Here is a 15,998-nt window from a genome sequence, read left to right on the forward strand (position 1 = left end):
GATAGAGCTGGCAGTGTGCCTTGATCAATGCACCCTTCACTTCTGTAGGCAAGAAGTGAAGCAGGGCTGATCTAGGGAGAGGTTCAAGAGCAGATCAGCTGGTGGCAGTAGCAGAAGTTTACAGTAAAAAGGAAGTGTCTGTGAATGAGGGAGTCTAGGGAATTAGTCAAGGGTTTTCCTCTAAAAGTAGAGAAGTTGCAAATCTGCAGTGGTAAGAAAAACTCATCTACACAAAGTTAGATAAGTAGAGATGTCCTTTATTAACGATGTGCACCCTGCGCACCGGGGACATGGGATCCTTCCCAAAGATGTCCGCCTGCACATTGCAACCAACAAATATTTATATATTAAATTCATACATATTCAGTCTATACAATGCATATTCATTATCATTCTCTTGATGATTGGTTCTTCTCGCCTCTGATGCAAATTAGCGCACAGCCTCTGTCATAGTCTTCTATTGTTCTCTTTTGAGTAGGTGGTATAATTTGGGTAAGTGGTCCATGAGTTGGAGGTCTCGACCAACAGAGACGACAAGGAAAATACTGCACAGCTCTGGTCACTTGTGGGAAGTGTCATTTCTCGTCACAACCAATTCAAGATCATTCAAGATTAATCAAGCTTTGAACAAGTATGTGTGTTTACAGGAAGTTCACCTTTTAACTTAATGTTTGTTTAATGATAAATGCATAATTTTTTGAGCTGGCTGACACTTATACCTGTATTGCACAGTCCAGGAGATGGAGATGGAGGCCGAAGATGAAATTGCTATTGTGGGAATAGGATGCAACTTTCCTGGAGGTAAGTTTTGGGTAAAAGCAAAGCATGCTGCTGAATGAAAAGCTCAGTCACTCATTAATGTTGAGGTGGAGGAAAACAATGTGTTCCTCCCCTACTTTCGTAGAATTCCTTGCTTTGCTACTTGTAGGATCTTTTTAAAAGGTCATGCTCTGGTGGAAAATAATTAGTTCAAATTTGTCTGCTGACAGAGGGACCTGCAGTGCTGGCTGTGGGCAGGGCATTGAGCTGCACACATGAAACTCATACAAATTAACAGGGTGGGTCCGGAATGATTTGAACTTTCTGCACGTGCACTGGCCGGATGATTGTGCATTGCTGCAGGACTATACATCCATAGGAACAGGACAGATCAGAGGCCTGTCAGTATCACCAGCTCTGGCTATAATATAAATAGATTGGGTCTTCTTAAAAGAAAGCTTCCTGCCTTGTTACAGCATTCACTTTGAAAGGTCCCAGAAGAGAGCAGAGCTAGATAAATATGGCTCTGTCTCTAGACAGATTCTGCCTCTTACAACAAATACACACCTAGACACTCCCTCTTGTACAAGATGGGAAGCTGACTTCAGTATATTCAGCTGTCTTCAGATATTGCCTATGGTAATAAAAGCCAGTAGCCTGTATTACAGTAGTTTCATGTTTACAATCGTAGTTACAATTAGGCCCTATGAAAGTGACGGTTGACTATATTCTGAGATTAGATGGTTGAGTGAGATTAGATGGGTGGAGACATTTAGATAGCTCTGAGGGATTTCTAGGTTCTGGCTGCCACTGTCAACTGGCCATACTCTTTACATTAGATAGATAACAGATTTTAAAAATCCAGAAATAATTAAGGGAGTAGAATGCAGTTTTGTCCTTGCAAGTCAGCATTCAGCTTCAAGGTGACCATGCTAATCTCTCCCTTTCCTTGTGTTCTTTCTTGCCCTCACCACATTTCAGTTTTCCTGGCTTCACTTTGTCCAAGATTCAAGGGGTAGATGTGCTACAGCGGTAACTATGTGGCCTATAGCTAACTGTGAGCAAACATGCATGGTTCTGAATCCAGTAAAGTGCTGGTAAATATGTAGCAGCAGTCTCTTACCTGAGCATTAAACAGTAATCTGGTGTAGGCCATTTGTGGGTCCCGACATGCCAGTAAAAGGACTCCCTTCAGAAACATTGTTCTTAATTACCTCGCCGTGCAGTAAGTGAACATGTGTCCTGATCCCGCACTACACATGGTCAGAACTGTGCTTCTAAGCTTGCCTCAAAAGAACCGTTGAGTGATGGGAGCTGTTAAAGTACCCCGTGTGCGGCTGGTGTCTGAGGCTGTGTCTATGATGATGGACTAACCATGGGAGGTCTTAGCTGGGAATGCTGTCCTGCGATCACTGTTACTGACTGCCAGCGCAGTCCCAGCCCCCTGCTGGCCCATGTCAGTTGGAGCTCTCCCGGTCGGCATGCCACAAGTTAGCACCTGCGAGGGACTGTTTCCAGAGTGAGTGTGGGTAAAGCCAGTACGTAAGTTGGGGAAGTGGAAGCTGGGAGGAGGAGAAATGTGGGCCACTGTGTGGATGCCTGTGGTGGTTTGGCCCTGGCCAGATAGGTGCCCACCAAAGCCACTCTATCACTCTCACCCCCCTCAGCTGGACAGGGGAGAGAGAATATAACAACAGACACATGGGTCCGATAAAGACAGTTTAATGAAGCAAAATCCGTGCGCGGAAGCAAAAGCAAAACAAAAGATCTTATTCTCTACTTCCCATCAGCCGGCGATGTCCAGCCACTTCCTGGGAAGCAGGGCTCCGGGACGCGTAGCGGTTGCTCCGGATGACAAACGCGAAATGAATGTCCCCCCCTTCTTCCTGTTGGGGAAGCAGCCTTGGTGCTGTATGAGCCCGGCTCAGCAGTAGTCAAAACACTGGTGTGTTATCTAGCTACCACTGCACAGCACGGTGAGGGCTGCATCTCAGGCAGACCCATTACAATGCTATGTTATTTGGTTTCAGGGCTAAGAAGAGGGCCTAGACATATCCTCAGTGCCTGGAGATGGAGCTCTGGATCTCAACCAGTAAGGACAGGGTCCCTCCCAATCCAGTAGTGAGGTGTTGGGCTCTGTCAGTGTTGAATATATACGTACTTTTATATTTGATATAGATGCCCTTCTAGTGTTAGGGACAAAGGATAACACCTCTGTCGTTTTCCTGGTATTGGTAATCTCAGTCTGTCTTCCAAGAGACATCCAGAAATGACCTCTAGCTGCCAGTGGAGCTGCCTAAGGAGTGGTGCTGTACAGATACAGAAAGACTTCGTCATACCCATGTGGTCATTAAGGAATAATGCACGTATATAGCAGATGCAGATGTGGTGAGGTGATAGGGAAACAGGGACAGAGGGAGGTTAAGGATTTTGTGGGGGTCCTTTGCTTTTAGGCAAGCGGTGAGGCGATCAGTCATGCCTTTCCATTTTTCTCTCACCAAAGAATGATAATTTTCTACTTGAGCAACCTGGGCTTATATGTGGGAGCTCCTTGTAACTGAGTGTGCATTTCTGCGACTGTATGGGGAGGGGGAGCACATAACTTAATCTACTTTAAAACCTTTGTACAACAGGTGATGGAATTGACAATTTCTGGAAAGTCCTGGAGGAAGGCAAAAACTGCACAGTAGAAATCCCTCCCGAGAGGTTTAATGCCAAAGAGTGGTATGATCCAGATGATAACAAGCCAGGAAAAATATGTACAACGCGAGCTGCTCTTCTCAATGAGTGAGTCTGTTACTCTGTTGTGCCACTGATTTTTTATTTTTTTACTTGGACTAATGTGTCCAGCCGTTCAGAGGGTGCAAGGCACAGGGAGAGCTTATAAATGGGACCTAGGAACCAGCTTTCTTTTGTCTCCCATGATGAACATGCATCTGTCAAACTGCAGGAATTCCTGGTGTGTGACACTGATGAGCAAATTTAGTTGCAGGCCGCATTAAACACATATGTACACGTCTGGGCTGGGAACACATATGACCTTTAATTACATAATCCAACATATATGTACATACTTACTCATACGTGTTGAGATGTCACCTGTCATGTGACGAGGGTGTCTGCATTTTGGGTATACAGAAGTACATATGCATTACGCACGAGGGGATATATACTGGATCTGAGGTGGGGTCCAGCCTGTCAAATAACTGATACTGTCGACAGTACTACAGACTGCGGAGGAAGGTGGGGGAGTATGGACTCTGAGCTGTAAGAACTGCCTGGTAGGTCTCCTCCAGTTTCAGCCTAAAGGTTAGCCAGCTTTGCTGGACCTTAGGACCTAACCCTGTGCTTGTGGGGACAAGTAGCCCTAATTCATGTGTTTGTGTGGCAATTTGGAGATGAAGTAAGGAAGTCTGGTTTTGCTAGATAGTCAAGAAGGAGATCTTATGCTTAATTTGAGTGTTATGCTTGCTTGTAAACCTGAACTATGCATAATTTCGTCATGATCTTGCTGTTCTCTAGGCTCATAATGTCACATCTTAAAGAAAGAAACTTTTTCTTTATTCTGAGTCACCCTTTCATAATACCAAGGGATTATGTGCGTACAAGTATCAGGCAAAGATATGACTGTAAAGAGAAAATCCGGAGGAGAAAACTGCAGTATGCATCCCTCCACTTGTGTTCTCATGTCTCATGTCAAATTATCCCAGACATATGGATATAGCTGCACAGGGGTTATGACCAATGTGAGTAGCAAATTACAGTAAGATCAACATAAATGTCTTTTGTTTTAAATCCACGTTCACCTTAAATCCTCAGGCTGTAGGCCTTTATTCAAACAAGAAGTTCACATGCACGGAAGCAATCTTATTGCCTACTGAGAATAATACTAGCAGGTTTGAATTGTAGGACCCAGAATTACTTCAGTGATTAATCCCATGTTAGATACTGAATTCTCCACTGAAATAAAGAAATGATAGGGGGCCATACAAGTCTGATCTTGGGATACAAGATTAGGCCTGGGCTTGGTCATTTGTAAGCATGGGCCTACTTTGAAGATTTTTTAAAGATAAACACACTTATTATAGGGAAGTATGGGTATCCCTTGGAAACATCTGAGCTGTTGGTTTTGAATTGTAATCAGTTTATATTGCCTTAAAATAATTTAGAAGGCAATTTTTGTTTAAAACTTGTTGGCTAAGACCACATTATGTCAAAGGGAGTCTCATTCTGCAAATTTTTGTAATCTGAGGAGTCCTCTTGGTACTAGTGGGATAACTATGTGAATGAAAGTTTCTACAAATGGGCTTATAACTCTGAAATTCAGAATTGTTGATAAAAATACATCTTTTTTTCGGGGGACATAAAATATCCTTGGCCTATAAACATTTTCTTCTGAATTTTGTAAATGGGAACTGTGGTCTAAACACCAATTACTGCTTTGCTTTTCATGAAATTGAAAAAGAATGTGTACTTTGAGTCTAGAAGTAAATGCATATTGTATATATATTGTACCATTTTCTGGTCTGTGTGTTTTAGATTTAATTCATTTGACAACCACCTTTTTGGAATTAATAATACAGAAGCTGAACGCATGGATCCGCAACAGAAGTTACTGATAGAATGCACATACAAAGCCTTAGAGGATGCAGGAGTCCCTGTAGAAGTTGTCAGTGGTACCAAAACAGGTGTTTTTATTGGTAAGATGAAAACTTCATGGTGAAGAAAGAACGTTTGAACCTCACAAATACTGAAGAACTCCTTCATAATCTTTACATATATATCTAGCACTGGACATCTAAGGCTACTGTGCTATGACACTAAGGGTTATTTTTGGTAAGGATTGCTTAGGCTGCTCTAGAAGTTCATTATCTAACTCACATATCTATTTCAGGTGCTCCTCTTAGTGTCTTCAGGCAGTGTCTTAGTGTCTTCCCAGTGGTAGCCAAGCCTACATTTTTTTCCAGAATACTGTTTTCCAGTATAACATTGATTAAGGTGTTGTGGGGGTTAAAATCCTTTTAAACCAGCAGAAATCATCATGTAGTTACTAGTGTGCTACCAAGGTGCACTTGTCCAACCGCTTACCTCAGCACCCGGAAAAGTTACAGAGAAGACTGTACTGGGGGCTGTTGAAAGACATTTAAAGGACAATGGAATCATCAGGCACAGTCAATATGGTTCACAACAGGAAAGTTCTGTTGAATCTGATATCATTCTACAGTAAGGTCACCCACCTAGTGGATGAAGGGAAGGTGGTGAGTGTAGTTTTTCTGGATTTTAGTAAAGTTTTTGATACTGTCCCTTACAGCACCCTTCTGGACAAGTTGTCCAACTGCGAGATGATGAGGTACACAGTGTGGTGAGTGAAGACCTGGCTGAACAGCAGGGCTCAAAGGGTTGCAGTGAATAGACATAGATCTGGCTGGTCGCTGGTCATCAGTCACCAGTGGTGTTCCTCAGGTCTCAATTCTAGGGCCAGTTGTGTTCAATATTTTTATCAATGATCTGGATGTAGGAGTTGAATGCACCATTAGTAAGTTTGCTGGTGATAGGAAATTGGGAGGTGCTATTGTCTCTCTCAAGGGACAAGAGACCTTGCAGAGTGCAATTCTCAAAGGCATGAAATTTAACAAGAACAACTATCAGATTCTGCACCTGGGATGAAGTAACACTGGGCACAAGTATAAATTGGGAGAGGAATGGCTGGAGAGCAGCCTTGCAGACAGGGATCTGGTGCATTGAAAATAGTATAATGAGCTGGTCAAAAGAGGTGATTGTCGTGCTGTATGTAGTATTGGTGCAGCCTTACCTTGAGTATTGTGTGCAGTCCTGGGCCCCACGATTTAAAAAGGAGGCATCCAGAGGAGGGCGGCAAAGCTGATGAAAGGGCTGGGAGACATGTCCTATGAGGAGCGGCCAAGGACTCTGGGTCTGTCTAGTTTGGCAAATAGGAGTCTGAGGGGTGAATTCTGCTCTCTACAGCTTCCTGAGGAGAAGTGGAGAGGTAGGTGCTGATCTCTTCTCCCTGGTATCCAGTAACAGGACTCGTAGGAATGGTTCAAAGCTGTGCCAGGGGAGGTTCAGACCTGACATTAGGAAGCATTTATTTACAGAGAGAGTGGCCAAACACTGGAACAGTCTTCCTAGAGAGGAGGTCAATGCCCCAAGCCTGTCTGCGTGTAAGAGGCATTTGGGCAATGCCCTTAATAACATACTTTAACTTTTGGTGAGATCTGAATTGGTCAGGCAGATGGACTAGATGTTCGTTCCAACTGAACTCAATGGTTCCCTCTCCCTCTCCCTCTCCCTCTCCCTCTCCCTCTCCCTCTCCCTCTCCCTCTCCCTCTCCCTCTCCCTCTCCCTCTCCCTCTCCCTCTCCCTCTCCCTCTCCCTCTCCCTCTCCCTCTCCCTCTCCCTCTCCCTCTCCCTCTCCCTCTCCCTCTCCCTCTCCCTCTCCCTCTCCCTCTCCCTCTCCCTCTCCCTCTCCCTCTCCCTCTCCCTCTCCCTCTCCCTCTCCCTCTCCCTCTCCCTCTCCCTCTCCCTCTCCCTCTCCCTCTCCCTCTCCCTCTCCCTCTCCCTCTCCTCTCCTCTCCTCTCCTCTCCTCCCCTCCCCTCCCCTCCCCTCCCCTCCCCTCCCCTCCCCTCCCCTCCATAACAGCACATTTTTGCTGGTGTAATCTGTGTCTCTTTTAAGGGGAAATTTCTGGGCTAGTCAGGCTGATGTAACTATAAAGGCAAACTGTTTAGACTACCTTTTAGTCTGAGACATGCTCTTCTTTCACAGATGAGCCTATTGCTTTGTCTCTGAATAGACATACTGCATTTTCCATGCATGCCTGTGGACTTGGGGATCCACTGTATTTCAGGCACAGAAAGACGTCACAACTCTCACAGGCCCTGTTCTTCTTTTCTATTTCTGTCTTACTTACTGGATCACCGTGAGAAAACCACAGATAAATTACAGGCATTGCATGTAGCTTATGCTGTGACATTTAACTTGGAACATCTGAGGAATTGAAGCTAATGTCCTGTACATTTATATCCCAGCTGTCCTCATTGTAACTTCTTAATATATATTCCCATAGCGAAACCAAAACAACCACACTCAAACTGAGATACAGGGATCTAAGGAGGCTACACAGAGCTTAACCGCATCATGGAATGAGCTAAGCTGTCAGGAAAGGCTCGTCATCTACTCCGCAGGTAGAAATTTCAAGTGTTAGGTATGTTTGTGTAAGTTTGATCCAGGGGAAATTATTTTGCCTTTGACTTGTGTTGAAGCAAAGTTTCACCACAGCAGCACTGATGCCATGTGGTTTACTATTAAAAGAGCAAACTGAAACATGCTATCAGGTTTAGAGCTGTCCATTCCTTCTGTTTGGGTTGACATGAGATGTGTTTGATATTTTTACAGGTCTTATGAATCGAGACTATGAAATGGTAACAAGCAGAGCTGTGAGTGAAATAAATCATTATGATGGTATCGGAACAGCAATGAGCATTGCTGCTAACAGGGTTTCATTCACATTTAATCTGACTGGACCATCACTGGCTATTGACACTGCATGTTCGTCTTTTCTTTTTGCTTTGCATTACGCCTTGCAAGCAATTAAATCAGGTAATGGGACTGAAGAGATTCTGGACAACGAAATTAGGATTGCTACGGTTTCTGTTTATCACTTGGACATCTAAACGTGAACATGTTTTAATTTTACTGCAGGAGACTGTGAGGCAGCAATCTGTGGTGGAGTGAACTGCATACTAGATCCCCGCACCTTTGTATCTCTCAGTAAAGCAAAAATGATCTCTCCGGAGGGAATAAGCAAACCCTTCTCCAAAAAGGCAGATGGCTATGGAAGGGGAGAAGGCTGTGGTGTTGTTTTCCTCAAACCACTGAAAAAGGTAAGATTGCTTGTGAAGCAGCCTAAAATAAGACTGGTTGCTTATCTGAATTTTCTATCTTCAGATTAAATAATTACTTTTCAATTTGAGATTTTCCAATTCAAGCTTAAGATCAATGACTTATTAAGCATTAAGCATTTATGCACTTCCCCTGCCATGGGGAAGGGATCATGCATGTAAAAGTTAGTACTGTACTCTGTTCTTGGTTTTGTTGTTTTGTTTTGTTTTCTCCTACACAGAGAAAGCATGAGACTATTAAAGATAATTTTACCTTTCTGTGAAACAGGCAAAGGAAGACTACAGCAAAATCTGGGGTGTTATAAACATCAGTGCGGTAAATCAGAATGGTAGGTCCGTGACTTCAATCACAAGACCATCGCAAATACAGCAAGAGAAATTACTGCGCAGCATTTATGAAACTCGTGTTGATCCCTCAGTTGTGCAGTACATTGAAGCACATGGTACAGGAACTGCTGCTGGAGACCCTACTGAAGCTGAAAGCCTAGGCAGTGTCATTTGCAAAAACAGGTCTTCGCAAGTTTCCATTTTGAAAATTGGTTCAGTGAAAGGAAATATTGGCCACACTGAATCAGCAGCTGGAGCAGCAGCGTTAATCAAAGTGCTTCTGATGATGCATCATGGAAAGATTGTTCCATCCTTGCATTACTCGAAGGAGATGAGCAGCATCGACACAGAGGAGCTAAAGCTTGCCATCCCCACAACTGTCGAGCTCTGGGAAGAACCCAGTGAGTATGGAAGAGTAGCTGGCATCAACTGCTTTGGATTTGGAGGAACAAATGCTCACATCATAGTCAGACAGGTTAAGCAGCTAGATCCTCTTCCTGCCTTTAAGAGGCCCCTTGAATTAGTTTTGCTGTCAGCGGCATCAGTTAAGTCCCTTCAGATGACAATGGTTGATACAGCTGACCAGCTGAGCGCAAGGAACTGCATAACTCTCCCAAGCCTGGCCTATACATCTGCCTGCAGAAGAAGCCACGCCAACTATAGGTACCGAAAAGCTTTTGTCACAAATTCTCTCCAACACTTGCATCAGGAGGTTATGTTGGCAGTGAGCACTGAACTTACCATGTCAAAGGTGGAACCACAGCTGGTGTTTGTGTTCTGTGGCAACGGCGTAACACTGAAGGAGTTCAGTGAGGCACTGCTGAGCTCAGAGCCAGTGTTCAGAGACAAGTGTAAGGAAATAGAAGCACTTTTTCAGAAACACGCTCCTATCAGGCTCCTGCCAGCAAGAGCTCGTAGCCCAAATGATTTGTTGAATCCAGAGCTTTCCCAGCCCTTGCTTTTTACCCTGCAGGTTGCCCTAGCTTCCCTTCTGAAATACTGGGGGATCAAGCCCGTTGCTGCTGTTGGCCACTCAGTAGGGGAAGTTGCTGCTGCACATTTTGCTGGGTACCTTTCCCTGGCAGATGCAGTCAAAGTGATTTATCATCGGAGCAGGCTGCAGGCAAAGACTGCCAGCGGCAGAATGTTGGTTGTTGGAAACATCCCTGTTCGAGAGATTGCTGAACGCCTGCATCCCTACTCAGGAAAGGTGTGCATTGCAGCTTTCAACAGCCCAGTTTCCTGCACCTTGTCTGGGAATTCAGACTCTGTGGATGCTGTCCAGAGAGATTTCGCTCAAGCTTTCAGACAGAGAAACATCTTTCTTCGTGTTTTAAATGTCCCAGCTGCGTACCACAGCCCCAGCATGGATATAATACTTGGGGAGCTGGAAGAGAACTTACAGACTTTAGAAAAACAGAAGGGGGAAATTGAAGTGATTTCAACGCTGACTGGAGTGGCTGCTTCTGAAAATGACTTTGCTCAGGGCAAATTCTGGGCGCGGCATACTCGTGAGCCTGTTGCTTTCACTCAAGCCATCAAAACTGCAGCTAGAGACAGGGAAAATGTGGTGTTTGTGGAAATAAGTCCTCACCAAGCATTGCAGAGAAGCATAAAGGAAACTCTAGGAAAAGGCAGAAAGGTATTCTCTTCTTTGCACACTGATGCGGAGTATCAGACACTCTTCACCCTGGTAGGAAATCTGTTTGAACTGGGGTATAATCCCAACTGGCATCACATTTATAATGGGTATCAAAGCATTCCAGTGGCCATTCCGCGGTATCAATTTGATCGCAAAAAACTCATGGGCTGTCTGGATATCCATCAACAAGCAAACCAAAGAGGCATCAGCTCCAGTCATCCTTTGATTTACAGCGTGAACAGTGACAACATGGAGTTTGGCTGCCTGCTGTCTCAGGACATGACATCATACTTATATGAGCACAAGAACAATGGTGTGGCTTTAGTCCCTGGTGCTTTTTATGTGGAGCTTGCTCTGGCCTCTGTGATGAGCAGCTCAAGACCTAGAGTGCCTCTGAGTACTTGCCAGATGAGTATCAGTTTTTCTGCACCGTGTGTTCTCACACAGAGTTCCCAAGTCTTGAGTATCAAGCTGAGTCCACAAAAAGCAGTGACAGCCTTTGAGATACTCTCATCCTCCAATGCAGTTTATGCTGCAGGCCAAGTCACAAAGGGGCCTGAAGCTGTGGTGGAAGAAAGCACCATCTCCTTCCAAGACATCTATCAAAGATGCAGGTCAGTGATTAGCAGAGAGGAGATTTACAAAGTACTGTCTCAGATTGGCTTTCAGTACGGCTCCATATTCAGGCAACTCAGTAATGTGCATTATTGTCAGGAACTAAAGGAAGCTATAATGAGCATAAAGGTGAACAAGGAGATCATCGGAGAGCTGTACAACTATTGTATCCATCCAGTACTGCTCGACTGTTTTCTGCAGATGACCACTGTCATGACGTCAAGGATACTTCAGTCCAGAGCAGGCTTTCCTTCAGGGATAGGCAGCCTGGTGGTGCTCCGACCGCTGGAGGAAGAAATGATGATATATATGAGAGCAAGCAAATCCATTGGGAACTGCCTAGAGGTCTGTGGATGCTTTATGGACAAACATGGCTTCATTTTGGCTGAACTCAAGCGCGTTGCCATCACTTTCATGAAGCAAGCATTTTCCAGAGACAATGAGTTGCTGTTTGAAAACAAGTGGAATGAAGTGTCTCTTTCACAGACTATTGGACACCTGGGGACTATGCCCAGAGTCCTAGTGTTTGCTGACAAATTTGGGATAGCTGAGCAGCTCAAAAAATATTTGCATCCTGACTCAAGATATGTTATGTATGAAGACTGGGAAGCCCTCTTGGAAGGCCATACACAGAATAAAATGAGAGCAGAGGTTGAGGATTATGATGAAATTCTGTTCATGTGGGGAATTCAAAAGTTAAATGAAGATCTCCCAAGCAAAGTGGTAGACCAATTGGCAAAGTGTTGTGAAGCCTATCGCCAAGTTATTGTGGCATTAAGGGAGAAAACGTCCCACTGTTCAGTCAGAGTGATCACCTACAGAACAACAGAAAGATGTGTAGACCATGTTAACTGTGGGTTTGCATTGTATGGCATGACCAGAACTTGTGTCCTTGAAGTTCCAGAAATCACATTTCAGATGATTGATCTCGGCTCTTCCAGTTCCCTGGACATCTCAGTGCTAGCAGATGTTCTTGTCAAACACAAAGGTGCGGACTATCCAGAAGTTTGCATCAGCCAGGGAAGAACTTATGTGGCTGAAATCACACGCACATCTTTTGTAGATGCAGATTACAGCCGACCCATAAGATCTCTCCAGCAGTCAGAAACATTCACTTTGTACACTTCTGATCCGTACACGGCAAAAGACTTGTCTGCTGAATTATCCACCAGCACTGCTACTCAGCTTGATGAGCAGAGTGTTGAAATTCAAGTGGATAAAATATGTCTCCACTCAGAAGATTATTTTCCTGTTAGTGTTTCTAGTCGTAACTTTGGTAATACACTGTATTGGAATTCACAAGCGGTAGACAAACACGGACTTTTAGCTCTTGATTTCAGTGGCACAGTAATAGCAACAGGCATTGATGTGAAGAAAGTTAAAGTGGGAGATTGCGTGGTTTCATGTTATCCAGCTGCTGGGTCATCCAGAATTCGGATTCCAGGAACAGTTTGTTTCAATGTAAAGAAATTCCCATGCTTTCGGACTGTCCCTTGTTTGTCCTACTTTATCATTGCATGGGAAATCTTCAATCGGAGGTTACCCGAGGGGAAACATGGCAGAACATTGGGTATTATTTCTACAGAGCCATCATCAGTTTTGTGCCATGTTCTCTCTGCAGCAGCAGAAGAGATGGGTTGGAGAACAATACTTGCGAGGCCCACTCCTGATAAGTTCCAGTATATAAACTTATGCAATGCCCTTGTTGTTCTTCCTCCAGTAAACAGAGTGTCTCAGGAGGATCTGGCCCACATGTACTTTCTCAAAGATGTCGTGATAGTGTGTGGCAATCGACAGTTTGAATGTATCCAGAATGTCAGTGGAATTGATCATGAAAATATCACCTTTCATATCCTTACACTTACCAGCATTTTCCAGAAAGCACTTCTAAAGGAATTGCAAAAGACTGTGTATGCATGGATCAATTCCATGGATATGAAACAGTTTAGTCGTCTATCAGGTTCTGTTTTTCAGCAGACTGGGAACTTTGAAAGGGTAAATTCTGTGACGTCCTATTTTACTTGCAAATCTATCCCAATTGCTGTGCTGAGAAGGCAGAAGGACATCACCATGCTTTCAGATATAGCGTTGTATGAACCCCAGAATAAACTGTTTAAGGAGGATGCTGTTTACGTAGTAGCTGGGGGGCTCACTGGTCTTGGCTTTGAAACAGTGAAATTCATAGCCGAGAATGGAGGAGGGTGTATTGCAATACTCTCCAGGAAAACTCCAAGCAATGAGAAGCAAGAAGAGATGACAGCTTTGCAGCAGCAGCATAAAGGGAGCAAAGTAGTGTTTGTGCAGTGTGATGTTACTTTGACCAGCGATGTTGAGAAAGCTTTCCAGTCCATTGCAAATATCTTTGCAGGGAGTCCAATCAAAGGTGTATTTCAAAGTGCTGTCATTTTACACGATGGCCATCTTGAAGTTCTGAACTTGGCTGACTTTCAGAAAGTGCTGAGCCCAAAAGTAGCAGGGGTCCTAAATCTTCATTGGGCTACCAGAAGCCAGGAGCTTGACTACTTTGTGTGCTACTCCTCTGTTGCTTCCTTTCTGGGAAATTCCATCCAGGCAAACTATGCAGCTGCAAACTCTTTCTTGGATGCCTTCTGTCTCTACAGGAGGAACTGTGGGCTTTCAGGCCAATCCATTAACTGGGGTGCTTTGAATCTTGGCTTACTGCTCAATCAAAACCATATCCAGAACATCCTGGGATCCAAGGGCATAGACATTCTGCAAGTGCATGAAATTCATGAGTGTCTCAGGAAGAGCTTACTTTTGAATAACCCGCAGCAAGCTGTCATCAAATTAAACTTTCAAGTTCTATCGCATCATGTTTTGTCTCAGATTATTTCACTCAAAAGTCGTTTCCTATCACTTATGTCAGAAGAATTCAGGAACAAGCCTGAAACCTTGGAGGAAACTCACGTCCAGGATACTGCCTTAATCAAAGCTGAAGACTATATCACCTCACTGGTGAGTGATCTCACCGGATTTAACCCAGATAAACTAACCATGAATACAACACTTTCATCATTGGGCGTAGACTCTATGTTAGCTATGACAATTCAGAACCGTGTCTTTAAAGAGAGAAAGATGGCCATACCTCTTCTGAAACTGCTTGATCCTCACACAACCCTGTCAAGTTTAGTAGCAGTTTTAGAAGAAACAAGAAATGCAAATAGAGTAGTTGAGAAAAACAATGCTGCCATTGAAAGTGCAGAAAATGAGAGCCAGCCATAAAAGTCTTCTCATTCAGCAATCGTGTAACTTTGAAGATAACTGGACACTTTGTGGTGTCTCAGAATGTCATTGCAGACAGGGTAGAACATCTGATGATGCTGAATGTACTCTTCTGCATTGACCTAGAAAAACCCACACCAAGTTCTCCTGACATTGTGCTAGCTGTATTAATTTCAGACAATTGTTTGACTTGTTACTTTCACTATTTTTTGCCTTCTTTTTTCAATGTTTTTAACTGGAACCAGGTACGTTAATACATACACATTTTCATTTCATAAATTTCTATGTTCAATGCATATTGCAATTTTAAACCGTATTGAAGTCTTGATGAAAATGGTATGTTTGCACCTCTAAATGATGAATGTACATGTAAAGCAGCATAGGATTATCATTATTGTACTCTTAATGCATTACTTTTTTTTAATATTATCAAATGTGTATAAATACAGGCATCTTTTTGAAAGACTTCTAGATATTGTCTTTTTCAGAGGTTTCTTCTCAAGAAATTAAACTTAATTTTTTCCTTATGTCTGCAAAACATTTAAATTTTACCAGCTGCAAAGCATACAGTAAAACATAGTTTTTCTTTATTAATTAACAATTTTTATGAAAGACTAAATAAACAAGAATAGTAAAAAAGTTTAAAAAGTAACACTTAAAGTGTATCTTTGTCTTATTTTCATTTTTTGTCCCTCAGCCACTCTCCTAGTTTAACTTTCCCTAATCTGAACACCTGCCCCTATTTTACTCTAGTGAGAAAATACAGACTTTTCCCCGAAGACACTGAAGGATACTTTGTTTGTAGCCTTAATACGAGAATAAAGTCCTTGTATTGATTCTCCCTTTTATACCTAATTATCATTCACCCTGAGATGTCCCTTGCAGCTCTGGTAGTATTTTCCAGTGCATGGAGTACCCTTGGACTATGAGGTCCCCTGAAACCGTCTCTTCTCCAGGCTGAACAAGCCCAGTTCCCTCAATCTCTCCTTATAGCTCTGGTGCTCCAGCCCCCAAGCATCTTGACGGTCTTCTGCTGAACTTACTCAAGCTTACCTATATCTTTCTTGTACGGGTGGGCACAGAACTGGACCGGGGTTCCAGATGTGGTGTAATGAGTAAAGTGTGGTGTACTGGTGATGTACGTTATGCCACCAATGTGATGCAATGAATAAAGGTGAATGATTACTTCCCTCAATCTATGGGCTATGCTTCTGTCGATACAGCTGAGTTGGCTGTTGGCCTTCATTGCTGCCAGTGTGCAGGGTGAACTTGTGCTTAGTCCACTGCCCGTCAGGACCCCCGAGTCCTTTTCTTCAAAGCTGCTCCCCAGCCAGTCAGTCCCCAGCCCATAATATTGTGCAGCTTAGTCTGTCTCATGTGCAGAACTGGCGCAGGGGGCAATTCCATCCCAGGTGCAAGGCCTTGCATTTGCCACGGTTGAAATTAATGAAGATTCTGTTAAGCTATTTGTCCCTCTGAATAGTGGCCC

The 15,998-nt window shown here is 43.7% G+C and overlaps 1 protein-coding gene across 1 annotated transcript; it reads left to right on the top strand.

Moving 5' to 3' along the window:
* Positions 1-740: 740 nt before the first annotated feature.
* On the top strand, positions 741-14,509 carry LOC104347470 (uncharacterized). Its single transcript, XM_086467326.1, has 6 exons — positions 741-801; positions 3,393-3,546; positions 5,299-5,459; positions 8,177-8,380; positions 8,483-8,664; positions 8,951-14,509. The coding sequence occupies exons 1-6, from the start codon at positions 741-743 to the stop codon at positions 14,507-14,509; spliced, it is 6,321 nt and encodes a 2,106-aa protein (XP_086323452.1).
* Positions 14,510-15,998: the final 1,489 nt, after the last annotated feature.

Source organism: Leptosomus discolor, chromosome 6 (assembly GCF_034619465.1).
Source record: "Leptosomus discolor isolate bLepDis1 chromosome 6, bLepDis1.hap2, whole genome shotgun sequence".
NCBI classification, from domain to species: Eukaryota; Metazoa; Chordata; class Aves; order Leptosomiformes; family Leptosomidae; genus Leptosomus; species Leptosomus discolor.